This window comes from Ictidomys tridecemlineatus, chromosome 15 (assembly GCF_052094955.1).
Source record: "Ictidomys tridecemlineatus isolate mIctTri1 chromosome 15, mIctTri1.hap1, whole genome shotgun sequence".
NCBI lineage: Eukaryota > Metazoa > Chordata > Mammalia > Rodentia > Sciuridae > Ictidomys > Ictidomys tridecemlineatus.
The window spans coordinates 55,780,275-55,803,354 of NC_135491.1; the positions used below are offsets into that span (position 1 = coordinate 55,780,275).

The 23,080-nt window shown below is 42.1% G+C and overlaps 1 protein-coding gene and 1 long non-coding RNA gene across 2 annotated transcripts; one reads left to right on the forward strand and one right to left on the reverse strand.

Moving 5' to 3' along the window:
• Positions 1-9,082: 9,082 nt before the first annotated feature.
• Mphosph6 (M-phase phosphoprotein 6) lies at positions 9,083-19,795 on the reverse strand. Its single transcript, XM_005318467.5, has 5 exons — positions 19,683-19,795; positions 16,913-17,025; positions 12,568-12,658; positions 10,421-10,518; positions 9,083-9,779 (listed from the first exon to the last, which is right to left on the reverse strand). The coding sequence occupies exons 1-5, from the start codon at positions 19,731-19,733 to the stop codon at positions 9,647-9,649; spliced, it is 486 nt and encodes a 161-aa protein (XP_005318524.1). The 5' UTR covers positions 19,734-19,795; the 3' UTR covers positions 9,083-9,646.
• LOC144370930 (uncharacterized) lies at positions 19,737-22,137 on the forward strand. The gene is made up of 2 exons (XR_013431050.1): positions 19,737-19,882; positions 21,676-22,137. It is a non-coding gene; the product is annotated as an uncharacterized LOC144370930 (long non-coding RNA).
• Positions 22,138-23,080: the final 943 nt, after the last annotated feature.

Sequence of the window (23,080 nt, forward strand, 5' to 3'; positions counted from 1 at the left end):
ACATGCGAGGCCCTGGGTTCCATCCTCAGCACCACATTAAAAAAAATAAATAAATAAAATAAAGGTGTTGTGTCTGACTGTAACTAAAAAATAAATATTAAAAAAGAGAATGGGTATAAGGAAATTTATGAAACTAATCTGTCTACTTTTTTATAGGGTTTAAATTTTCTACAACAAAAATCTTTGAAAGAAATTAAAAGTAATTTTTGTTTTTATTTATGCTTATTTATTTGGGGTACTGGAGATTTAAACCAGGGTGCTTAAACAATGAGCCACATCCACAACCCTTTTTATGTTTTATTTTGAGACAGGATCTCAGTGAGTTGCTTAGGTTCTCCATAGGTTGCTCAGGCTGGCTTTGAACTTGAAATCTTCCTGCCTCAGCCTCCCACCCCACTGGGATTATAGGTATGTGCTACTGTCCCCCCGCCCATAAAACAATGTTTAAACATGCAAGTAACAAAATGTGAATTTAATCAACATGAAATTGCCAGATAAAAATGTCTGCAAGGCTTCTTCTTTACAATTATTCTTTTTTTTAAAAATTTCATGTACCATCCACCATCCATCCATTCAATAATAACCACTTATCCACTATCTATCCACCATCCACCTAGCCATCTAGCAAATCTTCATCCATCCCTTCATAACCCAGCTAGTCATCCATCCATCCATTCAATAATCATTCATGGGGCTGGGGTTGTGGCTCAGGGGCAGAGGGATTGCCTTGTGTGTGAAGCACCTGTTCGATTCTCAGTACTACATATAAATAAATAAAAATAAATAAAGGTCCATTAACAAATAAAACCATTAAAAATCATTCATATATTCATTATCAATCCATCCATACATACATACATCCACCCATCCACCCATCCACCCATCCATCCATCCATCCAATCTTCATCCACCCATTCATTCATTCTGTATCTATCCATGCTTTCATCTATTGATCTACATGTCTGCCTAGCCTTAAATTATCAATAACAATTGCTCAAATGTCTGGATCAGTTTCTCCCTTAATTTGCAGTTCTTCAAAAGCAGACCCTCAGATGAGGGTTCAAGTGCCAGCAGTTTATTTTGGAGGTGCAGGACAAACTTGGAGTCAGAAGGGAAAGCAACCAATAAGCTGCCTTATGAGTCAGGTCAGTACTAAGGGAACTTGCAGCCTGGGCCCTGGAAATTCTACAAAATAATGCAAAACTCTCCTTTGAGTGGTGATGGGCATTTCGACACCAGCTGTGTTCAGCCATTAGCTGGGGGCTTTTCTGAGAAGTTAAGTCTCAAGCACTTCCACTGGGCTGTGTCCAGGCCAAGTGCTCTTCCACAACTTTGGAAAAAGCCATTTCTTATGTTCTTTGGATCAGGCACTTAAATAGGGCCCAGCAGACTGAAAATGGGTCCTTCTTGAGCCAGGTATTGTGATACATTCCCGTGTTCCCAGATACCAGCTACTTGGGAGACTGAGGCAGGAGAATCACTTGAGCCTGCCAATTCACCAAACAACACAGTGAGATCCCTGCTCGAAGAAGAAGGAGAGAGAGAGGGAGTATCAGGAGGAGGAGGAGGGAAAAGAAGAGGGGGAGGAGGAGGGGGAAGAGGAAGAGCATAAGAAGAAGAAGGAGAAGGAGGAGGAGAAAAGGAGGAGGAGGAGGGGAAGGAGGAGGAAGAAAGGTGCATCTTATTGTATGTAAATTGTAACTCCACACTGATTAAAAACAGCAACAATTATTTTATTTGTTTGGCAGATCCACAAAAGAGAAGAGACTTAAGGAGAAGATTTGTCCCTAACATTTTATAGGGCTCCTGACATTGCTAAAACCTTCAACTTGAAGCCAATCTCTCCCTTGGCCTCCTTTCTCCAGAAAATTCAGCAAGAAAGATTCTTCCTTCTCCTTTTTTTTTTTTTTTTTTTTTTTTTAGCAATGAAAATATTTATTCTTCATCAAAGAAATGAAGAGTGAGTTAGTGTATATTCAAATTTTTATACTGAGTTGATTTAATCCAAATTAGAATTTTTGGAAGAAGACAGTACTAATTCCAACACTTTGAGTATTAAAACCAATAAGCTTCCAACATGCATAATTCATATTCAGGGAGAGCTTTTCTTAGCTTCATAATTATTACTTCTTTCCATGGCTGAAATTGCTGGCATTTATTTTGTGGCCCTCTTGGTTTATTTAATCACTTTATCTATGAAAAGGAAGCTCGGGGAGACTTCTTAGTTTTCCTCTATCACTCCAGGTTTAAACATTGAAAATATCCAAATCCTGGTTTGAAAATGACGGGCTGCCAACCCATAGGTGCTGGAGGGTGTTCTCAAGCCTTCTTGTCCCCAGCCCTCATATGAGGCTGAAAGACTGCAACCTCACTTGCTTTTAGTGAGAATTCTGATCTACTGGTTTCCTGTTGGATACCTGCTGGAGGTGCTTAGCTGCTTTTGCCACTTTCACTGGAGATGACAAGAGCAACCTCACTCCTGTACATTTGGCCATTTTGGATTATAATTTCCAAAAATCCAGAAGCCAACTTTCTTAGAATCAAGGGCATGGTGGCCATCGTCTATTGAGTAATTGTTCTCAATTTATCTACAGCATTACCACTATCTAGTCTAAGGGTGAGCCCTCCAGTAACCTGGTGTTGTGGGATATTTTCCCTTTGGAAATTCTTTCTTTTAACATCTGCACTGTAGTATATCTCAAATTGCTGATTTATCCTGGCTAATTTGGAGAAATGTTTTCCTTCCTCCAAACCTTGTCATCCACCTCACAGAATGGGGATTCACAAAAAGCTTCTCAAACCCACTAGCAGTCAGAGAAATGCAAATGAAGTAGGTAGGGAGACATGAGCCCACGATCATCTCCCTAAGATGGCAAACATTTGGGAGTTAGTGTTGCAGTTACTTCTTGCCAAGTAGCAAATTTACCCAACACTTAGCAACAATGCCTTAAGATGGTTGGACTCTAATAGAGCAAGGAGTAGCTGAGAGGCACACCCTTACATTTTTCTGATCTCTCAGAAAACTGTCTTAAGGGCTCACTCAGGACCAAATTTTACTGACGATATTCTAGATTTCATCTTTGCATTTTCTTATTTTGAAAGGCTTTGCTTCCTAGAAAGGCTACTTTCAGATTTTCTTTAAATTTTGATATAAAATAAAACAGTTTCTTCTGCTCTTCCTCTCCCTCTCTTGCGTTTTCCCACAAGCAGCCAAAAGATGCCATTTGTCACTTTTATCTTTCTGCCTGGGCATTTCCCCAGCCTGACCTCGTCAGATAAAGCAAACTCTGAAGGTAGTTTCTGGGAATAACCAGTCTCAGAGGCCTTGCATCTCTGTCTCACAGAGGTGTCGAATATAGGATTCAGTCAGAAGGGAACAGTTCGTCCCAGATTAAGAATGTCCTGATTCTGATCACTGGTCTCCTGGGGAAAACACTGACATTCTACTCTATTACTCCTGAGCCTTGAACGACTGAAGATTTTGAGTTTGTGAATTGACGCCTTTAGACAGAGCATTACCTTAGAAAACAGTGAAGTGTGCAAAGCCTTTGAGGAGTCCAATATTTATTTAATGAATTCATAGAAGAGAGTCTCTGAAAATACTTATGTGAGGTTGGGTAAATAGGAAACGTTTTGCATTCAATTTACTATTATCGGTTTAACGTCGACTTTTTGCAAAGCACAGTGTGAAGAATTTGGGATTGGAACCAGAGTGGGGCCACAATCCCTTCTTTCAAATACGATGATATTTCACAGGAAACAACCTGCAACAGGATGTGATGACAAGAGTCATGTGCCAGTTGAGACCTTGTTAAATAATAGTTTTTCCAAATTTTTTTTTGTTACCAAAGATTCACACACATAATATTTCTTTTGGAATCACTAATATTGAGAATAATCTATTTGTAAAAATAATCAATTTGTGTCTGAAACTGATTGTTAGGGTAAATTTAACCAAAATTATCTGTGAAAGTCAATTTATAAAAAGGAAGTTTTTAAAAATAACTGATAGAACAATATGATTCTGAAAGAATCTGTCAGCGGGTTGATTGACATCTTGGCAGGTCACACCCATCTCATTGATGGGTTCTGTTGCTGTGTGGTTCCTGGCAGAGCGGAAAGAGATTCACATTGTCCCTGGGCATTGACCAGAGGAAATGTCCACTGGCCATTCCCAGACACCAGATGTCCCTCTCCATGAGGCTTCCATGCTCGGTGACCCACATGCAACCCATGGCTCATGGCACAAGTTCTCTGGGGAATTTTCTTGATAGTGCCATTATGACTACATCTTCTCTCCCTCTCCAAATACTCCACTCTGGGAGGGTTAATCCACAAAGGTGTTTCTGAAGTGTGAGTGAAGCATGATTAGCTGCAAAACTGAATTTTGTATCCGTTAGCCTGTGGTATGCTGCGTGGGCTGTCTCTAGTCCAGCGAGGAGGTCCACGGAACAGGGTAGAGGAGAGTGTGGCTGTGGAGTCACTAATCAAGACCTCTGGAGACCAAGCAGGAAGCAGGTCTGATTTTATTGCGTAGTTACCATGTATATACACTCGGGCAGGAGCTAAGCAGATTACAGGCAGCCACCAATGCAATTTCTACTAACTGTCCTTGCAGTGACCACTCAAGGAATGGGCCGTGGAGCAAACACAGGGACTGCAACACCTGGCCTCACGCCCAGGGCTGTGGCTTCAGGGTAAGTGGCCTGCCACTCACGCTCCTAGCACGAGGGGAGTGGCCTGCCACTCAGACGCCCTTAATGTATGCTATGTATGTAGTACTCCATGCACTTGTTCCCCACAGTATACAGTGTTCTTCTCCAGATCTGTGATGGCAAAGGGTTTTAGTCACTCGATTTGATGGCCTTGTCTCTGTGGTGTCAATCACCTACCTGCCTCTAGAACAGGCACCTCCTGGAACTGAAAGCATCTCTGATCCACTAATGGCATCTTCCTATGGAGTTGGGTGCAGATTTCCATAAAGATATGATCAAATGATTGTATTTTATACTGTGAATAGAAATAAACCTGAGCACTGAGAGACTGAGGTTACAAATGGATAAAGAACAAACCAAAGGTACAAATGGAGTTTTGACCCATAACCTGCAAGCAACTTGCCTAAGAAAGCAAGCCCTCATCTACAACAACGTAGGTAGCCACTCTGCTAGTAAGTCAGACCTGCAGGAAGCCAGATGGCTATCTCTGTGGCAATCTTAGACGATAAACAAGTGCTACAAGCCTTTGGCCAGGATTTAACTGACAGTTTCCCTAATCTTTGCCTGCTTTCCATTTAGGACCAAATTAGAGACAGCCAAATATGAACCTCTAATCAATCAAATAGGGTGTCCCCATTCCTAATCACCAGCCTGTACCTTCCTCAGGCCAACACCCTCCAACCAGGGCACACCTGACTGTTCTTGCTCCTCAGCCTGCTTTTGAGGTTCTGACCAAATGCAAGTGGAGATGCTTGTTCCTTTCCTACAGCAAGCTCAGAATAAATAGCCGTTGCTTTTCTCATTTGGTTGGTCTCCATTTGTTTGCACAGCATGGTCATGTAAATAGGCTTTGTGTGCTAATTGGCTTCCAAATCATCCCAACTGCTATTCATTCATTTATTTATTCAATAAATGTTTCTTTATTGAATGAATAAATGAATGAATAGCAGTTGGGATGATTTAACATATTCCTTGTTAGGCCCTGGGGCAAACAACAAAGAGTAAAATACAGTCTCTCCCCTAGAGGACAGTAGCTTAACAACTAAAGAGACAAAATGAATGATTGAGCAGTCTAATCAACAGGAAGTTGAAGTTGAATGGACATTTTTACTTTCATATTAAGGAACTTGAATGTGGACTAGAGAAATAAGCATTTTAAGTCCACCAAACCCATGATATGACAATATTACTTTAGGATGAATGTGTATTGGTTGAGAACAAATCAGGAGGGGGGAAAAATCCCAAACACTGTAGGGAAAGAAAGATCCTCTAATTCTTGTAGTTCTTGTGTAGGGTTCCATGGCTGGAATTTATTGCAAAGGCTGATTAACAAGAGTGTAAGAGTTTTCATTTTGCATGTATGTCAGATCTTCACAAGAAAATGAAGTCTGAAGGAATGGCCAGATCATGATGCTTACATGCTTTTTTAGGCAAAGAACAATCAATGCATGCAGGAATGAAGGGCAGTAAAGATCTGGACTAGGATTGTAAGTGCCAGGATCCTAAGTGCCAGGCATGGCACTAGGAGACATGCGGGGAATGTAGAAGCCAGTGGAAGGTAAGCGCTCCTTCAGGGTTTGACAGTTCATGTTCATAGCAGCCCGAATTACCACACCCTGGTGGTCAAGGCTATTATCCAGCCTTGACATGAAAAGGACATAGCTCCCAAAATAATCTTTATGGCTTGCCGTATTTTGCCTTAACTCCTTCAACACCCTTTAAAAAAAAATAGTTGGTGCATAAGAATTATGCAGAACAGTGGGTTTCACCATGGCATATTTGTACATGCACATAATTTGATCAACTTTATATCCTCCTCTTCCCTCCCCTCCTCCCTTCCCCCAATCCTCTTCCTTTACCCTACTGGTATCCCTTCTATTTTCATGAGATCTCCCTTTGCCCCCCCTATGTTAGCCTTACTTTAGCTTCCACATATGACCCTTGACTTTCTAAGTCTGGCTTAATTTGTTTAACAAAATACTCTCTAGTTCCATCCATTTCCCTGCAAATGACATAATTTTGTTCTTCATAACTGAATAAAACTCCATTGTGCATACATACTACATTTTCTTCATCCATTCCTCTGCCGATGGACACCTGGCTGGCTCCAAAATTTGGTTGGACAAACTCGGCCATGTGTGCAAAGCTATATTGTACTGACTTTGATTCTTTTGGATACATGTTGAGGAACACTGTTCTTATTTTAACAGAGGAAATCAATACAAAGAATGGATAATGAGGCACAGAGGTGTCCTGCAGGAAGCTGCCACCCGAAGGGAGAGGTGGAATTGTTGAGTGTAGAAATTGGAGGGGGCCTGACAGCTGCCATTCAGATGTCTGATGAGCTGCTGCTCATCAGTGCCTTGCTCATCAGTACCAGTGCCTTGGAGTTGAGCTGGAGCCTATGGCCCAGCAATGACAGATGTGTGAGGAGGGAACACTGGGGGTTGGTTGGTGCCAGTGCTGGTCCTGGATGGAGCTATGGGCTGCTCCAGCAAGCACCGGGAACACGGATGCTCCTGGTGACAGAGACTTGGTAACACCATAAACTGGTGTCAATTACTGTCACCAGCACACAGGCCTCTGCAGGGTGAAGGAGTTTTGAGCATGGTGAAGGAGGAGGAAGGAAAAAGGAAGCAGACAGGATGGACCAAGTCCTCCCTCTTCTTCTAGCTTTACCACCTTCTTCTGGGCTTCCACTGGAAGATCCCAGGTGCTGAGTACAGTCTGCTTTTATTTGTGGGTTCTGCATCTGTGAATTCAAACAACTGTGGATCAAACATATTCAGGAAAAATATTTGCTACTGTACTGAACATGTGGACAACACATAGAAATGATACAGTGTAACAATTAGTCATTTAACATTTAATAGTATTTGGTATTGTAAGTAACCTAAGGATGACTTAAAGCACATGAGAGGATGTGTAAGTCCTATGCAAATACTATACCATTTTATGCCAAGGACTCAAGTATCCTTGGATTCTGGAACCCACCAGAAGCCCTGGAACCAGTAACCCACAGATAGCTGACAGCATTGAGGGTGAGTTGGAACCTGAGAAGCAATCGTTTACAATCTGCTAGAGCCCATGGTGGGCCATTCAGCCTCTGCACACAAAATGCTTAACATAATTAATCTTCCTGCAGCAAGAGAAGCATCTCTTTATTTCTATTTAATAAATCGCAAACATCCTTTTATAAAAGAGATCTTCACCTTTTCTCCCAAATGAGACAAGAATGTCCAATAGATCTTTGATCAGTTTCTGGGAGTCATACTCATCTCCTCAGTTACAGTTAAAGCGTAGTCACAGACTAAACAGCAAATTGAATCCAAGCTTATATAAAATAAAGGGGAAGAGAGGAAATCAGCACACACAGTGTGCAACTGAGGCAGTAACTTGTTTCTGTAACTGTTGGTCACAGGCAGCAGTCAGTAAACTTATTCACACCCACATATTGTTTCACCTCCCTCATCTTTTCAGGGTTCCTAAAATATAATGGTCTAAAGGTCACACTCTTCTTTGAGGTTATTGTTATTTCCATTAAAATTCTGTTACTGGACATTGAAGTGCTAAACACACCCTTGTGTGACCCTTGGGCACAAGCCTATGTAAGTGGTCCCCAATTCAAAGCATAAATTCCATTTTGTCAGATGGGGTGCTATACCCTAGCCAGTGCTACCAATGTTTTCAGCACCGTTCCACCATCCCTGTGTACCCGCTACTCCTGGTGACAGAGGACTTGGTAAACCAGGCATCACCTGTTGCCATGCATGGGCTCATCATTAGAAGTGACGCTGTGAAGGTGGAGAGTGTGCCCAAGACATTCAGTAGACCGTGATGCGGGCAGGGCATGGGGAGGAACTTCCAACCACTTCTCTAGGATGGAGCACACTGGCAGCATACTGTTCCCACCTTCACACACACAGAAAAAGCATGATTCTTCAAATTCACTTGTCATAATTCACCAGAGAACTGAGATCACAGAACCACCAAAATCTATGGGAGATTCAGGGAGAGAGATCTGTATCTTGCTTATTTGTTGAGAAAAAACATTAAATGATATCAGTAATTAAAAAAAACTCTTCAGTACCTAACTCCAGACAGATCCACTTAATTCCATATGCTTCTACACCTGGTACTTAGAATAGTTTCAGGCTGAGATGGTCTGGTGGTGAGTGGTAAGTTCTATAGGCCTATACTATAAGAGACTAGAATACTGTTTTTGACCCATATAAGGCAACTTCTTATGGTTCAACTGAATACATCTATATATTCTAAATTAATGGCTGATATTAAAAATTACTATTTGGATAAGTTACATTATCTACACTAAAATTATTTGGAAGTTCAAGAAAACAGAAAAAGCATGTGGAAACAGATATTTATTACAGAATATTTAAAAAAAATTAAATGCCTTAAACAAAAAACAATACCATAAAGTGATAGACCTGGTAGCATGCAAATACTTCAGGTTGGAGAGGCATATTTGCTCTTGATGAATGTACATATAAGAAATTCCTGACACTTGACTCCAAAATGAATGTATGAATCGGCTGGACATGATTATATGACTAATAATTTAAAGTAAAATATAATCTTAAAGGCAATTTAAACACTGGCATTCATCTATAGGAGTCCATTCAGTGACTGGAGAGCTATATAAAAAGAACTGAGGTAAAATCTTTAGGAAGCAATGTTGTGCCTATGAACATCTGTAAGATTCAGGCTCAACTTCTGCTTCTGATGAACCTGATTCGGAAAAGGATGTATAACATCCATTACACATCTGTTTCAAACACAGTCTATTTCTAAAATTACACATCTCTTTACAAATAAATATCAAGTATTAATAGCTGAAAGATGCCACTGGGATGGGCTCCAAAGTCTGCTGTTCTCATGGCCACCCCGAGACATATTTTAAGGCATCATTTTTAATCTTGAGGCTTTAAGAACATCTTCTTTGCTTTAACTGGTTTTATGTTTCCATTTTCATCTTCTTCGTAATTGGCACGGTCTCTTTTCTTGGCAAACTTTTTTCCAATTGTCCCCACCAAGGTCTCATATCTGTTAAAATGACATATAGCACAAGTTTAATTTCAAATAAAGTAGGAATCAAATCTTGTCAAGAATATCAAACCAAAGGCAACAAAAATAATAGAAGTAGAAACTATGATTAAAAGAAACAGTTTGATCTAAAAATTTATGAACTTTTTAAAGAATGACCAAATTACTTCCTGGTTTTGCTTTGCATTACTCTAAGTAAACATTTTTGAATACATGGAAGAAGCACTGGAGGGGACACTTCAACTGTCAGCTTGCCATAGGCGAAGGCACCTGAGGCTGTTGAAGAGGCAGACTGTAAGTCTTCCTGCCGGGGGCTTCGTTTTTTCATTTTTCTTTGGGGATTGAACCCAGAGGAACTTACTCACTGAGCCATATTCCCAGCCCTTTATATTTTATTTTATATTTTGAGTCAAGGTCTTACTAAGTTGCTTAGGGCCTTGCTAATTTGCTAAGGCTGGCTTAAAACTTGCAATCCTCCTGCCTCAGTCTCCTGAGCTGCTGGGATTACAGGTGCGCGCCAACGTGTCCAGCTCTAGGGGGTTCTTTTTAAAGCTTCAGCAGACTGTAGGGTAAGAGAAGTGCACACAGGGTGCCAATGACACAAGGCCCAGCTTGCAAAGCTGTTCCCGGGTAACAGTTACCTTCTAGCCATTTCCTCATCTGACACATCAAGCTCTACTATCTCATCTTCATCTTCATCTTCTGCTTTGTTCTTAGCATTCATCTGAAGCATCAATTTCTGAAAAATACACCAATGTTGACCATGATGGCTAGCTAGACAAGGCTTTGTGAAAGGAAATGGCATCAAACTTATTTGAAGGTGGAGAAACTAAAGTCAAAGAATCCAGAGGACATGTCAGAATTTATAAGGGATTCCCTATAACACTCGATGAGTTGTGAATCACAGACAAGTAAGAAAAGCCCCACCACACTGTATTTAGAGCCAAGGAATTCAAGGTGTCTTTTCTTTTGCCTCATATTTAAGATGGGCATATGATACCACAATATAGTGAAAGGGCGAAAAAAAAAAATAGACTTCAGATTTCCTTTGAACTTCCCATCTTAGAGCCCAGTGGAAGATGTTTTGGTAGAGGAGGATAGTCACTAGTAATCTGGATTGCATGTCTCAGTGGTGGGCGGGAGGGCAGCCAGTGCAGGACAGAAGTGGAAGCCTGGCCCTTCATGATGCACAGAATCTGCAGCCAAGCTCACTCTGAGCTTCAGGGTGGAAGAGGCATGGCACGCAGTGTCTCTGAGCCATGGCCTTTCCTCCCTCATTAACCTCTTCGTAAGAGCTATTCTCTAACAGACTAAAAAATAAAATTAAAGAGGGGCTGGGGATATAGCACAGTTGGTAAAGTGCTTGCCTCACATGCACAAGGCCCTGGGTTCTATCTCCAGCAAAACACACACACACACACACACACAAAACTGAGAATAAAGTACACTACCATAGTTACAGTTGGTGGGGGAATGGCCAGAGGATGAGAAAGGCTGGCAGATGAGAAAACAAGCTCAACTGGTTTCTCTAACACTCAAAGGACCAATAAGAAAATAGGTGACAGCCTTTCCCAAGAGAGGGTGTCCAGGATCACAGAACCAGCAACCAGCCCTGTTTTCAGGCACCCTCACATTCCCCCGCATCAGGCATACCTTGGGGGTGTGTGCCACCCAAACCCCGCTCTTTAGACATCCTACACTCAGTTTTCCTTTTTTTTCCTTGCTTCATAGTCCCCCTTTTCCCTCCATCTAAAGCTCAAAGCAGGCCAAAGCAAAGAAAGTATATATTAAAACCAAACAGTTAGTGTTGGCTTTGTGTAAAGTAAACGTAACACCTTAATCATCCCATACTCCCTCCCCAACCTGCTACCCTTAATATAACCCTGCAGCAGGCTCAGTCAACTGTGGCTCTCTAGAGGTATCCTGTCCTCACCTGGGGACAATTCTGCCCACTAGGACAAAATGTATGGCAATGTCTGCAGACACTTCTGGTTGTCATGACTGGGCTGAAGGGGGCAGTTGTGTGCACTAGTGGCATTCAGTGGGTAGAAAACTGTTCCAAGATGCTGCTGATCACCCTATAATGCTCAGGACAGCCATCACCAGAGAATGATCTGGCCCCAAAGATCAATAAAGCCAAGGGCAAGAAGCCTTGGCTTCAAGTGATATTTACAGAACTAAAAATTTATATTGGCAATGTGCACCCGGATGATCAAGTATGAGGTGGGACCAACATAAGTGCCAAAGTTCTATAAAGGTGTTAAATAAAGGTCTGCTTCTCTGCAAACCTGAGGCAGGAAATTCAAACAGCTCAGCTCAGCTACAAGGTGAATATTCATCTTTTGAACAAACTTTCCAAAGTATTCACTTAAAAGTCTATTTACAAGCTTTGATTAAAATCTGCCCATTAAAAAGTCAAATTATACAATTTTAAAGTAATATTATCCATTAGAAAAGATACATTTACAGATGCCAGAAAATAACTTTTCATAATAGCATCATTTGAATAAAATCTTGACACTCCAGTAAAAGACTCCAGTTGAAATTCTAGCACAGTGGCACCATCAGGGACCCTGTGCTGCTGTATTAAATTATCTACTCAATTCTTCCATAAAACTAGACTGCAACGCCTGCAATTTCTTTAAATAGCTACAGCAGTATTTCAAGACTTGTTATTTTCTATATAATAAGGAGAAATGATACCTGGTAGAGAGAAACGTAAGCTCAACAATTAGCAGAAAAAATTCAATTGGAAAAAATTTAAATTTGAAGCAATTATATTTAATACCTCAACTTCAGGATTAAATCCTCTGAATGACATTCTTCCATACAGAAGATCTTCACATAACAAGAAGCTCTGCTCCTCTATTATGACACTCCTAAATGGGAAAATAAACCTGTATCAATGGCAAGTCTACACATAACAAAGCAGAGCAAGTAAAAATCAAGACTGAAGGAAAAATCAATCTGATGGTTCTCAGCAGGATCAAGTAAAAACACAGTGTAAGTTTCTAACCCAGGGCTGGAAATAAAATCTGATTAATTCAGTCAGCAAAGGAAGGCCCTGGGAGATGAGAGCTACAGGCTGGAGGGAGGCACAACTCTTCTGAACACTATGCACAAGTACCTGCATGATGTACAGACCAAAAGCATTAGTAAACTTGACTTTCCCAAAGTTGTAGCAAAATTTCTTTGATGTCTACCCCCACCCCCCAATTCTTACTAAACGTCCAGGAAAAAAAAAAAACGTAAATCAAACAAATAAATATGCAGGAGGAGCCTGGGCAGCTTTCACAGAGTGTACTGGCTGAAGTGTTTAGCTAACTACCCGGAAGACTGGCCCTGGAGTTCCCATAAGACCTTGGGAAAGCTGGATGAGCAAAAGTAGAAACCGGCAGAAATAAGGGTGATGAGGTGTGGAAATGAAACCAAAATCATTCTCCACAATTAGCCCAGGAAGAACAATGCTGGGCTAGAAGCCAACACTGGCACCAGAGGCAGCGTGGCAGCCGCAGTTCCCCCTGAAACAGGACTGACTGCAGTGTCTCCAAAAGCATTTCTCCTCAGAACCGCCAGTGCATGACCCTGAACCCAAGGTAAGCTTCTCAGCTGGCCATGACCCTCAACAGGCCAGTGTGTGGCTTCTACTCCTCAGCAGACTCACTCAGCAAACATTCAGAGATCGGACAAGGCAGACTCTCTTCCAGAGGCTGGGAACTGCCAGGAATGAAAAAGCCTCTGCTCTCACGGCCCCAGACAATAAAGAAAACATTGCCATCAGACAGCAGAAGAAAATTAGCAGGTTTTCCATTCCTGGCCACCCAGAGCCAATTAAAAAATAGGGCAAAATGTGGAACAAATATTTTCTGACTACATCAGAGCACTGGCTGACCAAGAAGAAAACCCAATGGAGTGAGCCCTGCCATGTAGGGCTTTCTGCCCAGACGCAATATTCAGATTGTGGAGGAGGAAGCTAGAGACAAACAGCACAGCCCTGCTGATGTGAAGACAAGCTAAAGTTTGGGATGACAGAGGTGGCTAGGCTTCATGGGCCAGAGACACACAGGAAATCCAGGACCTGCTGTGGGGTCCCTTCAATCTCCAGCTAAACACTAAGCTGTGCCAGGTGAAGCCACCACATCAGGAGAAGAGCTCTCACAGATGCCTTCTGGGAGAATAGTTATCTGATGACTCGGTTTTCTGTGGCTGCTGTAGCAAATTACCAGAAAATTGGTGGCTTCAATCATTAGAAACTTAGGCTTTCACCATTCTGGAGGTCACAAGTGCCTAATCAAGGTAGCAACAGGACAGTGACTTTAGTGGAGAATTTGCCCATTGCTTCTTTGGCTTCTGGTAGCAGGCAGCACTTCCTGGATTGGTACTACTCGGCTCCAACTTTTCATACATGGTCACAATGCCTGCTGTGTATGTCAGATCGCCCTTGGCCTTCCTCTTACAAGATGTAATGATTTGTGCCCCCCAGGGATTCAAGTATTAGAAGTTCAGTCCCCAGTGAGGACATGTGAGGACGCCTGAAGCCTTTAAGATGTGCAGCTGGAGGGAGGTCCTTAAGTCATTGGAGGGGTTGCCCCTGGAAGGGAAAGCTGGCTCCTGGAGTAATTCTCATGATGACAAACTGTTACAAAAATCTGAGCCTGCACCTGACTCCCTGGCTTCCTATCTCAAGATGGTAGCCCTTCCCTCCCCATACACCACTCAGTATGAGGGACCCCCCAACCCAGCCCAGTCATGTCCTTGAACCTGCAGAACTATAAGCTAAACAAATCTCTATATTTTTCAAGTTACCCAACCTCAGGCACTTGATTATTGTAATTAAATGAATTAATACATAAGAAAACATAATTGTATTTAGTTTCCACTCAGATAACCCAGGCAATCTCTCTTTTAACGATCTTTAAGTTAACCATAGCTGCAAAGTCAATTTTGCCACCTAAGGTAACACAGGTTCCAGAGACAAGAACATTAATGTCTTCTACCCTACCATATCTGGAAAAGAAAACTCATCCTGCAACTATATGTTGAATAGATATTAGGGCTTGCACAGAAACGTGTCATGTTTGAGTTCTGTCTAGCCAGAGAGCAGAGGTCAAGCCTACTCCCTGTGATATTTAGCAGAAAGGCCCTACCTTAGAAGTAGGGCTAATTAAGCCTTAAAGCAGAATCTATCAGACCGATTCTAACAAAAACAATAAGCTGATCACTGTAAATTAACTGCCTAATGGAACAAAATTCAACACTCTATCAAGGGAGACAACAAAATCTATGCAGTTAGTGAAGTTAACACACATAATGCAACGCACACATGGAAAATGAGTAGACATGCAAGGAAGCAGGAAAATGCAACCCTCACACACACACACACACACATAAAACAAACAAAAATCAAAAGAAAGATGATGGAATTAGTAGAAAAGAACTTTAGAATGGTGATTATAAATATGCTCAAGAATTTACATGAAAAAATGAGTGCATGAAGAAGCAATTAGGGAACCTGAATTTTGAATGGAAACTGGAAGAGTACCAGTTTGTGCTCCTTGAATCACCCAATCTGTCAGTGTACAACTAGCAGTGCCATCTTTTCCTGAGTGAGGGCACAAAGTTATTCATTATCTTCTAAGGAAAATAATCTAAATGTCATTTTCTGTGTAGAGGGGGAAAACAAAAAAAGAATATTGAAAACAAGATCAAAACTGTCTCACCCTATCTGAGTACAGTGGTGCACGCCTGCAATCCCAGCAGCTCGGGAGGCTGAGGCATGAGGCTCACCAGTTCAAAGCCAGTCTCAGCAAAAGTGAGGTGCTGAGAAACTCAGTGAGACTCTGTCTCTAAATAAAATACAAAAATAAGGCTGGGGATGTGGCTCAGTAGTCAATTGCCTGAGTTCAACCTCTGATTAAGTGTCTCCCATCCCCCGCCAAAAAAAACACCTCCAAAACAAAAATAGCCCTGTCCCACCCTTCAGTAAACATCTGGAAGATCTGAGCAAGTTCATAAGGCAAAGCACAAATCCAGATTATGGATCCTCGTGAGGACTGATCCTCTCCCCCATTAACACTATCTCTTGCAGCACTTGTTCCCTTCTCACCAATACCTTGCTCCCTCTGAGGCAAATGGAGAAAAAAATGTCTCTTTCTCCTGATGGGGCAGATGTTCTGTCTTTACAGAAGGGCATCTAAACTCCCAAAAAGGCCCAGAAAAGATCAGAAAATGAAGAAGGAATATAACATGGTAAATCAAAAAAACTATCAGGGGAAGAAAGGAGCACATATGTGTTTGAAAATGTACACAGCATCTTCAGTTGGCTTAAGTAAAATCACACAGGCAGAGCTTGCCAAGGCAAGAGATTTACTAGGCAACAATGATAAGGGGCTTCCAGAAGGATCTAGATCAGTAAATGAGATGAATCCATCACTCCTTCAATCAAAATCACTTCTTAGGCACCAGTCAAGCTTGGAAGTTGAGGGTCACTATCTTTGTGTGCTTTTGCATCTCCAGCACTGGACTACTGAGTGGCTCTGGGCAAACTACTGTTAAGCTGCAAGACGGACAGAATGGAAATGGGCAGCTCTTACGTTTGCTATGATGTAAGGTGCTGAGCCAAGTACCTGGAACACATTCTAGATTCAGTGAATGTGTGCTAGATGAATGGTCTTTAAAGTAGTAACAATTAAAAAAAAAGAAAGACAAAGCTCCTGACCTGAAAGAGCCTAAGTCTAATAAATTAACTCTGTTACTGAAATAAAACTGGATGGCCTGAAGTACACACCTAATTTTGGAACTTAATGTGATACAGAGCATATTATAGCTTCCAATAAAAAGTCCTCTGTTATTATCAGAGATGTATGCACTAGATTCCTTTACTCAATGAAAAAAAAAAAAAAAGACAGTGTAATAAATGATAGCCAGGAAGCCAGTAAAAATATATAAATCCAGGTAGAACTTTTATAGGTTTAATAGTTTTTAGAAAATTATTTGCAAGGCTAACCCACGAAACTGAACATAAAATAACTTTATAGTTTACATCACTGGACATAAAATAATCCCTGTCAAATCTACAGGGATTTTCTTCTGACTGTCCCAAACATCATCAATATAAATTCTAATAAACCTACTCTTTTTCTTTAAGCTCTGGCAAATCCAAGTACCAGTGCTCTTCACTGATGATCTTCTTTTCTTCTTCCTCTAGTTGTTTTTTGGTTTCTGAGTCCAGTCCCCTTTGCATGAACTGTAAAAACAAAATCAGTGTCAATACTCTTGTGTGTCTTTACAAACAGGCCTTCTAATGTAATGAACCCAGACCAGTCTTACATTTACAGACTCATTCCTAAACATGTTGAGTGTTGCTTCATCTCAACACTCACATTCTTGGTACACAAATACTCATTTATACCTATATTTGGTACACATGGCAAAATGGAACACCCCGTGGCTGTGAATCTAGTACCTCCACTTTTAGGCATCAGTTTAGTCTCCTGACTCTACAGCATCTCAGAATACATTCTAAAGTTAGCGATTTAGCCTCCTTCACAACTGAGAATCCACAGTAGGCTTTGGAAAAGTACAGTCTTCAGGCTGGATATTTTCTATCATAAATAAAGTTTTTGGATGTCTGCTAGTATAAATAAAGTTTTATTGGAACAAAGTAATGCTCATTTAGTTCTGAGTGGCAATGGCAGAGTTGAGTAGGTACCCAAAAGACTACCTGGCCCATGAGCCTAAAATATTTACTATCTGAATCTTTAAAGAATAAGTTCACCAAAGCCCATCTGTCCTAAGAGTCCAAAGGAATTAAAAACAGAAACAAGCACCTTTTCTATAAGCAATCCATCATACCGGCAAACCTTCTATCCATATCCTTTTCTTTGTACTTCCTACCAGGATTACCCTCTGTCCAACAGCTAAAGTCAGTGGTCTTCAAGAGCCCAGAAAACAAGTGAGTTGGACTCAATGCTCAGTGATTTCATACTTGCCTACACTCAGCTCCGAGTGAACAGCGACACTGGCTATAATGCCCCATGACTTCTCACAGCATATACTCTGCTTTTTCTGTAGGCAGTGTTACCTGGGATCCTGCTGGCTAAGTTCTTTCTTGTCCGTGATGGAAACTGCTAACTCAAATGGAGAACCTGATTAATTTCTAATCTCTCCTTTGCTTCCAACATCCAATTCAAACTTCCCCATTCACTTGGGTGGTGACAGATTGTTTTAAGACAATTTCTTCCTTGTTAATTCCAGAGACAGATCTTCGGTCCAATCCCTAATCACCAAGCACATCTTTATTTGGCTTATTCCTAGAGCAAATGCTACTGCTAAAATCTTTTCAGTGCTTGCTTGGTCAGTCTATTCCACTTCTCAAAACCAATGAGATCATAAACCATTAAACCAAAAGAAAATTCTGTTCAGTAAAGACTCAAATTTTGCTGATATGCACAAAAGAAGTACTTTACAAACCATATGTCATGCTACAATTTGTCCCCTCCCTTCCTCACCCTACTAATCCCTAGTTACATCCAAACTTAACTCCATTCAAATCTTGCCCATGTAATATTTTCTCTTTAATCTTCAAAACATTACTTACACTTTCTATTCTTGGAAATTCCATCATTCTGTAAACATGATATCTAACAATCTGTATAAGTACAGATGTTCCCCATCTTAAAACTGTTCAACTTAACAAACTTTTGATTTTATGATGGAGGCAAAGTGACACACACTGAGTAGAAATAGTACTTCAAATTTTGATATTTTCTTGGGCTATCCATATGCAGTATGATGCTCTCAGGTGATACTAAAGAGCAGCCGTGAGCTACAGTTCCCATTTAGCCACACCAAGTGGAAGGTAAACAACTGGAACTCTACAGTGTACTATGTGGTTAAGTTATGGTGTTCAGTAGGTTAGGTGTGTCATGCACTTTTATCCTCTGTTGATTTATGATGAGTATATCAGGGCATAATCTCACTGTAAGTCAAGGACCATCACTAGCAAGTGCCACGCAGAACTCTGGAGACAGATAAAACTGAGTTCCAGTCCTTACTAGCCGTGTAACTTCAGGCATATCACTTCCTCTCATTTGCCTCAGCTGTAAAGAGGCATAATGACCACAGCCTCCTCAAAGGGTAACTATGTGAATCACATGAATTATCATGGAAAGCGCTTAGAACAGGGCCCGGCATATGGTAAAGATTATCAATATTTGCTATCTGTATTATCTAAGTTTTAATTTTGTCTTCATTCCTGTGTTTATTTTACCAACCATGCTTTATCTGGATTGTTGTTCCACTTTGAAAGTATAGGGTTAAAAATGACTGAATTTCAAATCTTAAAAAAAAAAAATCAATTTTGTTTAAAGTTGGGTCACAATTCACTTCCACTCCACTGCCACAATTTTGTGCCTTTTCGGGGCCTTTCTTCCACTAACATATTCTCCACAGGGCAGTTAAAGTGATCCTGAAGAGCAACACAGCTCAAGAGACTGCTCCCTGCGCTCAACAGCTTCTACTGCTCCTAAGTTAAAGGGAAACAAAACCCCAAACCAACCCTCCACCCCGCCCGAAGCTCCCTGCACGCCGTGACCACGGCCTGCCTTCCAGACACAGTGGTCACTTTGCTTCTTGGAAACCTTCTTGTTTCCCTTCTCTTCCTTGAACTCAGGCCTTGAACTCGCCTTCCCCGATCCGGGGACCCTCCCGCTCCCTCCGCCTGGAGCCTGGCTGCCCGCGCACGCGTTAGCAAGCGCCCGCACCGGCCGGGTCGCGGGGAACGAATGAGCTCCGCCCGCCGGAGGCCCGCCTGCTGTCCCCTGCACGCCCGCCGCCTCGTCCTGAGCCTGGTCGAGAGGTCAGGGCCCTGTCGCCCCCCAGACCCTCCCAGCACCCGCGCACCTTCATGCGCAGCAGGTTCTTGGACAACTTGGTCTTGCGCTCGGCCGCCATGCTGGCTCCGGCCGCCAGCCTCGCCCACCAGCCTTCTGCGCGTGCGTGCCGCGGCGTGTCTGGTGACGTCACACGCTGCGCGCGTCGACCTGCCCAGCCCGGGCGCGTCCCTTCTGTTCGCGCGCCTCCTCAGCGCGCTGAGAGGCCGGGTAAGAGCGCGGGCAAGATAGCAGCTTGCTGGCGCGGGCGGCCCACCAAGAGGAGGGCCACCTCGGCCGGGCCCCTGGGGACTCCTCCCTCCGCGCCTCTCCACCCGGCCGCTGACGAGGCCGCGGTGGCGAGTCCCCCTGATCCCCGCCGTCCCGGTGCAGTAGCTCCATTTGTGTCCCCGATGGCCCCATGAGGCGGTGGTCACTGCACCGCCGGCCACTGGGAGCAGGGCGGCGTGAGCCTAGGCAGCTGGCTGCAGAACGCCCTTCAGCCCTGGGCTCCAAAGCTGTGCCCAAACCATCCCTCCCGCAAACGCTGTGGGCAGGGACAGGCGCCCCGAGCCGAGAGCCCGAGGTTGCTCCACCCCAAGGGGTAGGAAGAGCAGGGAGAGGAGGGTGACCTTAGCGCACCCTGAGTGCCCTGGGTCCCCCACAGGGCTTCCTCAGCAGCCGCAGGTCCCACTCGGGTCCCACGCTTGGGAGGACACCGACATTTCAGCCGGCAGCAGCCTCGGTACGCCACTCCTTTGAGCTGGGTGCCTTCCGTACCTTGTCCAACTCTGAGGAAGGTACTGCTGTCCTGGGTTAGGACCCGACAGGGAGGGGAACCTGCTGGATGAGTGTCAAAGCTGAGATCCAGAAAGCATTTGGGATTTTAAAAGCCCTGCAGATTTTCTCAGGGGTGTAAATAAAGGCATTAACATGTGCTAAGTGGTTACAGAAACTCATTTATGCATAAATATGAGTGAGACCCTGGATACACAGCAGTGTGTCAAAAGGCATGACCGCCCTTTGCAGAAGCTGACATTAAGTGGTGAGTGCCATGGTAGAAAGAAAATAATGACGCAGGAGAGACTTTTAGGGTTACTTTAGATAACAGGGTCCAGAATGGCCCTTGTCAGATATTAGTGCTATGTTGCTGCTTTATGAAGAGTTGAAGGTAGTGTACTCTAGGTATACTAGAGGGTGTGGTGACTGTAAAGGCTGTGAAATGAGAATTAGATAAAGCCCCTCTTTTCATGGAGTTTGCCAGTTGAGTACCATAGAGGTTAACATCATGTAGGCTGAAGAGTGGCCTCCCAAAATTCATACAGTGAAGTCCTAGCTCCCAGTACCTCAGAATGTGACTGTATTTGGAGATTAGGCCTTTAAAAAAGTGATTAATGTTTAAATGAGGTGCGAATGGTGGATCCTGACCCAATTGACCCGTATCTTTGATAGGTTCAAACCCAGGGCCTTATGCATGCTAGGCAAGTGCCCTACCAATGAGCTATATCCCCTGCCCCAGTGTCCTTATAAGAAGAGAAAATTTAAACACCCAGATGCCAGAGGGATGTGTGAATAAAGGAAAGGCCTTCTTCAAGCCAAGGAGAGAGAGATTAGGAGAAGCCAGACCTATCAACACCTTGGTCTTAACTGTGAGAAAATCGATAAAAGGCACCCAGTCTATAGAATTTTGTTATGGTTACCCTAGTAAGCTAATACACCACATAATTAGCTATAGATTACAGTTGTTAGGAGAAAAGCATGAAGTTCATGAGATGGTATGACAAAGGTATCTAAACCATTTTGGCCTGGAAAAGAAGTCTCCTAAATGGTGTGAACTTTAAGCTGAGATTGGAAAGAAGAGGAGTTAGCTGGCTGGAATAATCTTCTAGTTGTTCCCATTGATGTGCTGCGATGATACCATCCATCCACTGAACTCTACATCTTGTTAAACTGAAACTCTGTACCTATTATAGAGTAACTCTTCAACAACCACTGTTTTGCCATCTTAATTTGGCTCCTGACAGGATTTTGAAGGAAGTGCTGTGGGAGCACAGGTGGAAGAAGGAGCTCAGTTTGTCATCTGTATCCAGGAAACCAGGAGGTGACAGTGAGCCAGATTTTGAAGGATGAGCACGTGTTTTTCTGGCTTAAGAAGAGGAAAACAGCATTCCTGGCATATACAAGAGCACATGTACAGCCAGCTAAGGATGCTAGAAGCACCACGCCTTCCCTGCGCACTTTTGCTGTTGTCAGTCTACTTGAATACTGGATTTTGATTTGTTTTCCTGAGACACTGATGTTATCATGTCACTCCTTGACTCCAAAATTTACAACATCTGCTGTTGTCAGTTAGATAAAGGTCAAATCCTTCAACTTGCCACTCAGAATTCTATATTTTTATTTCACTATGAAAATACTGAAAGTGAATCCCCAAAGTCTCTTTCTACCTTTTAAAATATAATAAACGAAAAGTGATTTAAGAGTAATAGTGTAATTTTAACTTTGAATTAAACTCCCTGACAGGGAAGATAACTCCTTGATCTCCCCATGCTACTGAATTATAGAACACAGAGGATAGTTGTCACACTCAATAATGTGTTAGCCTGTTATAGTTACACAGCAAAGGAAACATTGTTTTGGAGTAAGAAATATTTTGGATAGGTCTCCTCACAGTTCTGAGTCATTTCATAGTGGAATTTGTTGGAAGTGTGAGAGCCTCCAATTCCAGTCAAGAGAGGGTTCCATGTAGCTGCACAATAGAATAGACCTGGTCACATAATAGCCATATAGCACTTGAAATGTGGCTAGTCAGCTGAGGAAATGAATATTTTTAGCTAATTTAAGTTTAAAATATAAAATAGTTTTCTGTATTCATAGCTTTATTGTTTTGGAAGGACTACATTTCACTTTAACCTTTGAAAATTTAGCATCTGACTTGAGGTATATACTGTGAGTGTAAATAACATTACCACATTTCAAAAACTTAGGCTGAAAAAAGTAAAATTTCTCAGTGTATTTTCATAGTGATTACATATTGAAATAATAGTTTGGATATTTTGGCTTAAATAAAACAGTGTTAAAATTAATTTCATCTGTTTCTGTTCACTTTTTAAAATGGCTGCTAGAAAATTTTAAATTATATGTGTGGCTTGCGTTTCTTCTGTTTTCCTTTTCTTTCTTTCTTTCTTTCTTTCTTTCTTTCTTTCTTTCTTTCTTTCTTTCTTTCTTTTTTTTTTTTTTGACAGCACTGATTTAAGAACTACATTGGCCATGTGTGCCATCCCTAGAGTAGAAGAGTCTGCTGTGAGCAGAGGAAGGAACTCTTATGCAATGAGACAAAGCTGCTATATTATTAGATTTTGTTCATTTATATATTTGCAAGTACCAGATTCCAAAATGACTTGTTCAACAAAACAAGGATTTATTAGA

What these genes read in the sequence shown, in the direction of transcription:
- Mphosph6 (XM_005318467.5), bottom strand. Translation starts at nt 19,733, where the DNA reads ATGGCGGCCGAGCGCAAGACCAAGTTGTCCAAGAACCTGCTGCGCATG. An exon ending in AGAACCTGCTGCGCATGAAG is followed by an intron (nt 17,026 to 19,682) that starts GTGCGCGGGTGC and finishes TTGTTTTTACAG; the next exon opens with TTCATGCAAAGGGGACTGGA. An exon ending in CCAGAGCTTAAAGAAAAAGA is followed by an intron (nt 12,659 to 16,912) that starts GTAGGTTTATTA and finishes TTTCCCATTTAG; the next exon opens with GAGTGTCATAATAGAGGAGC.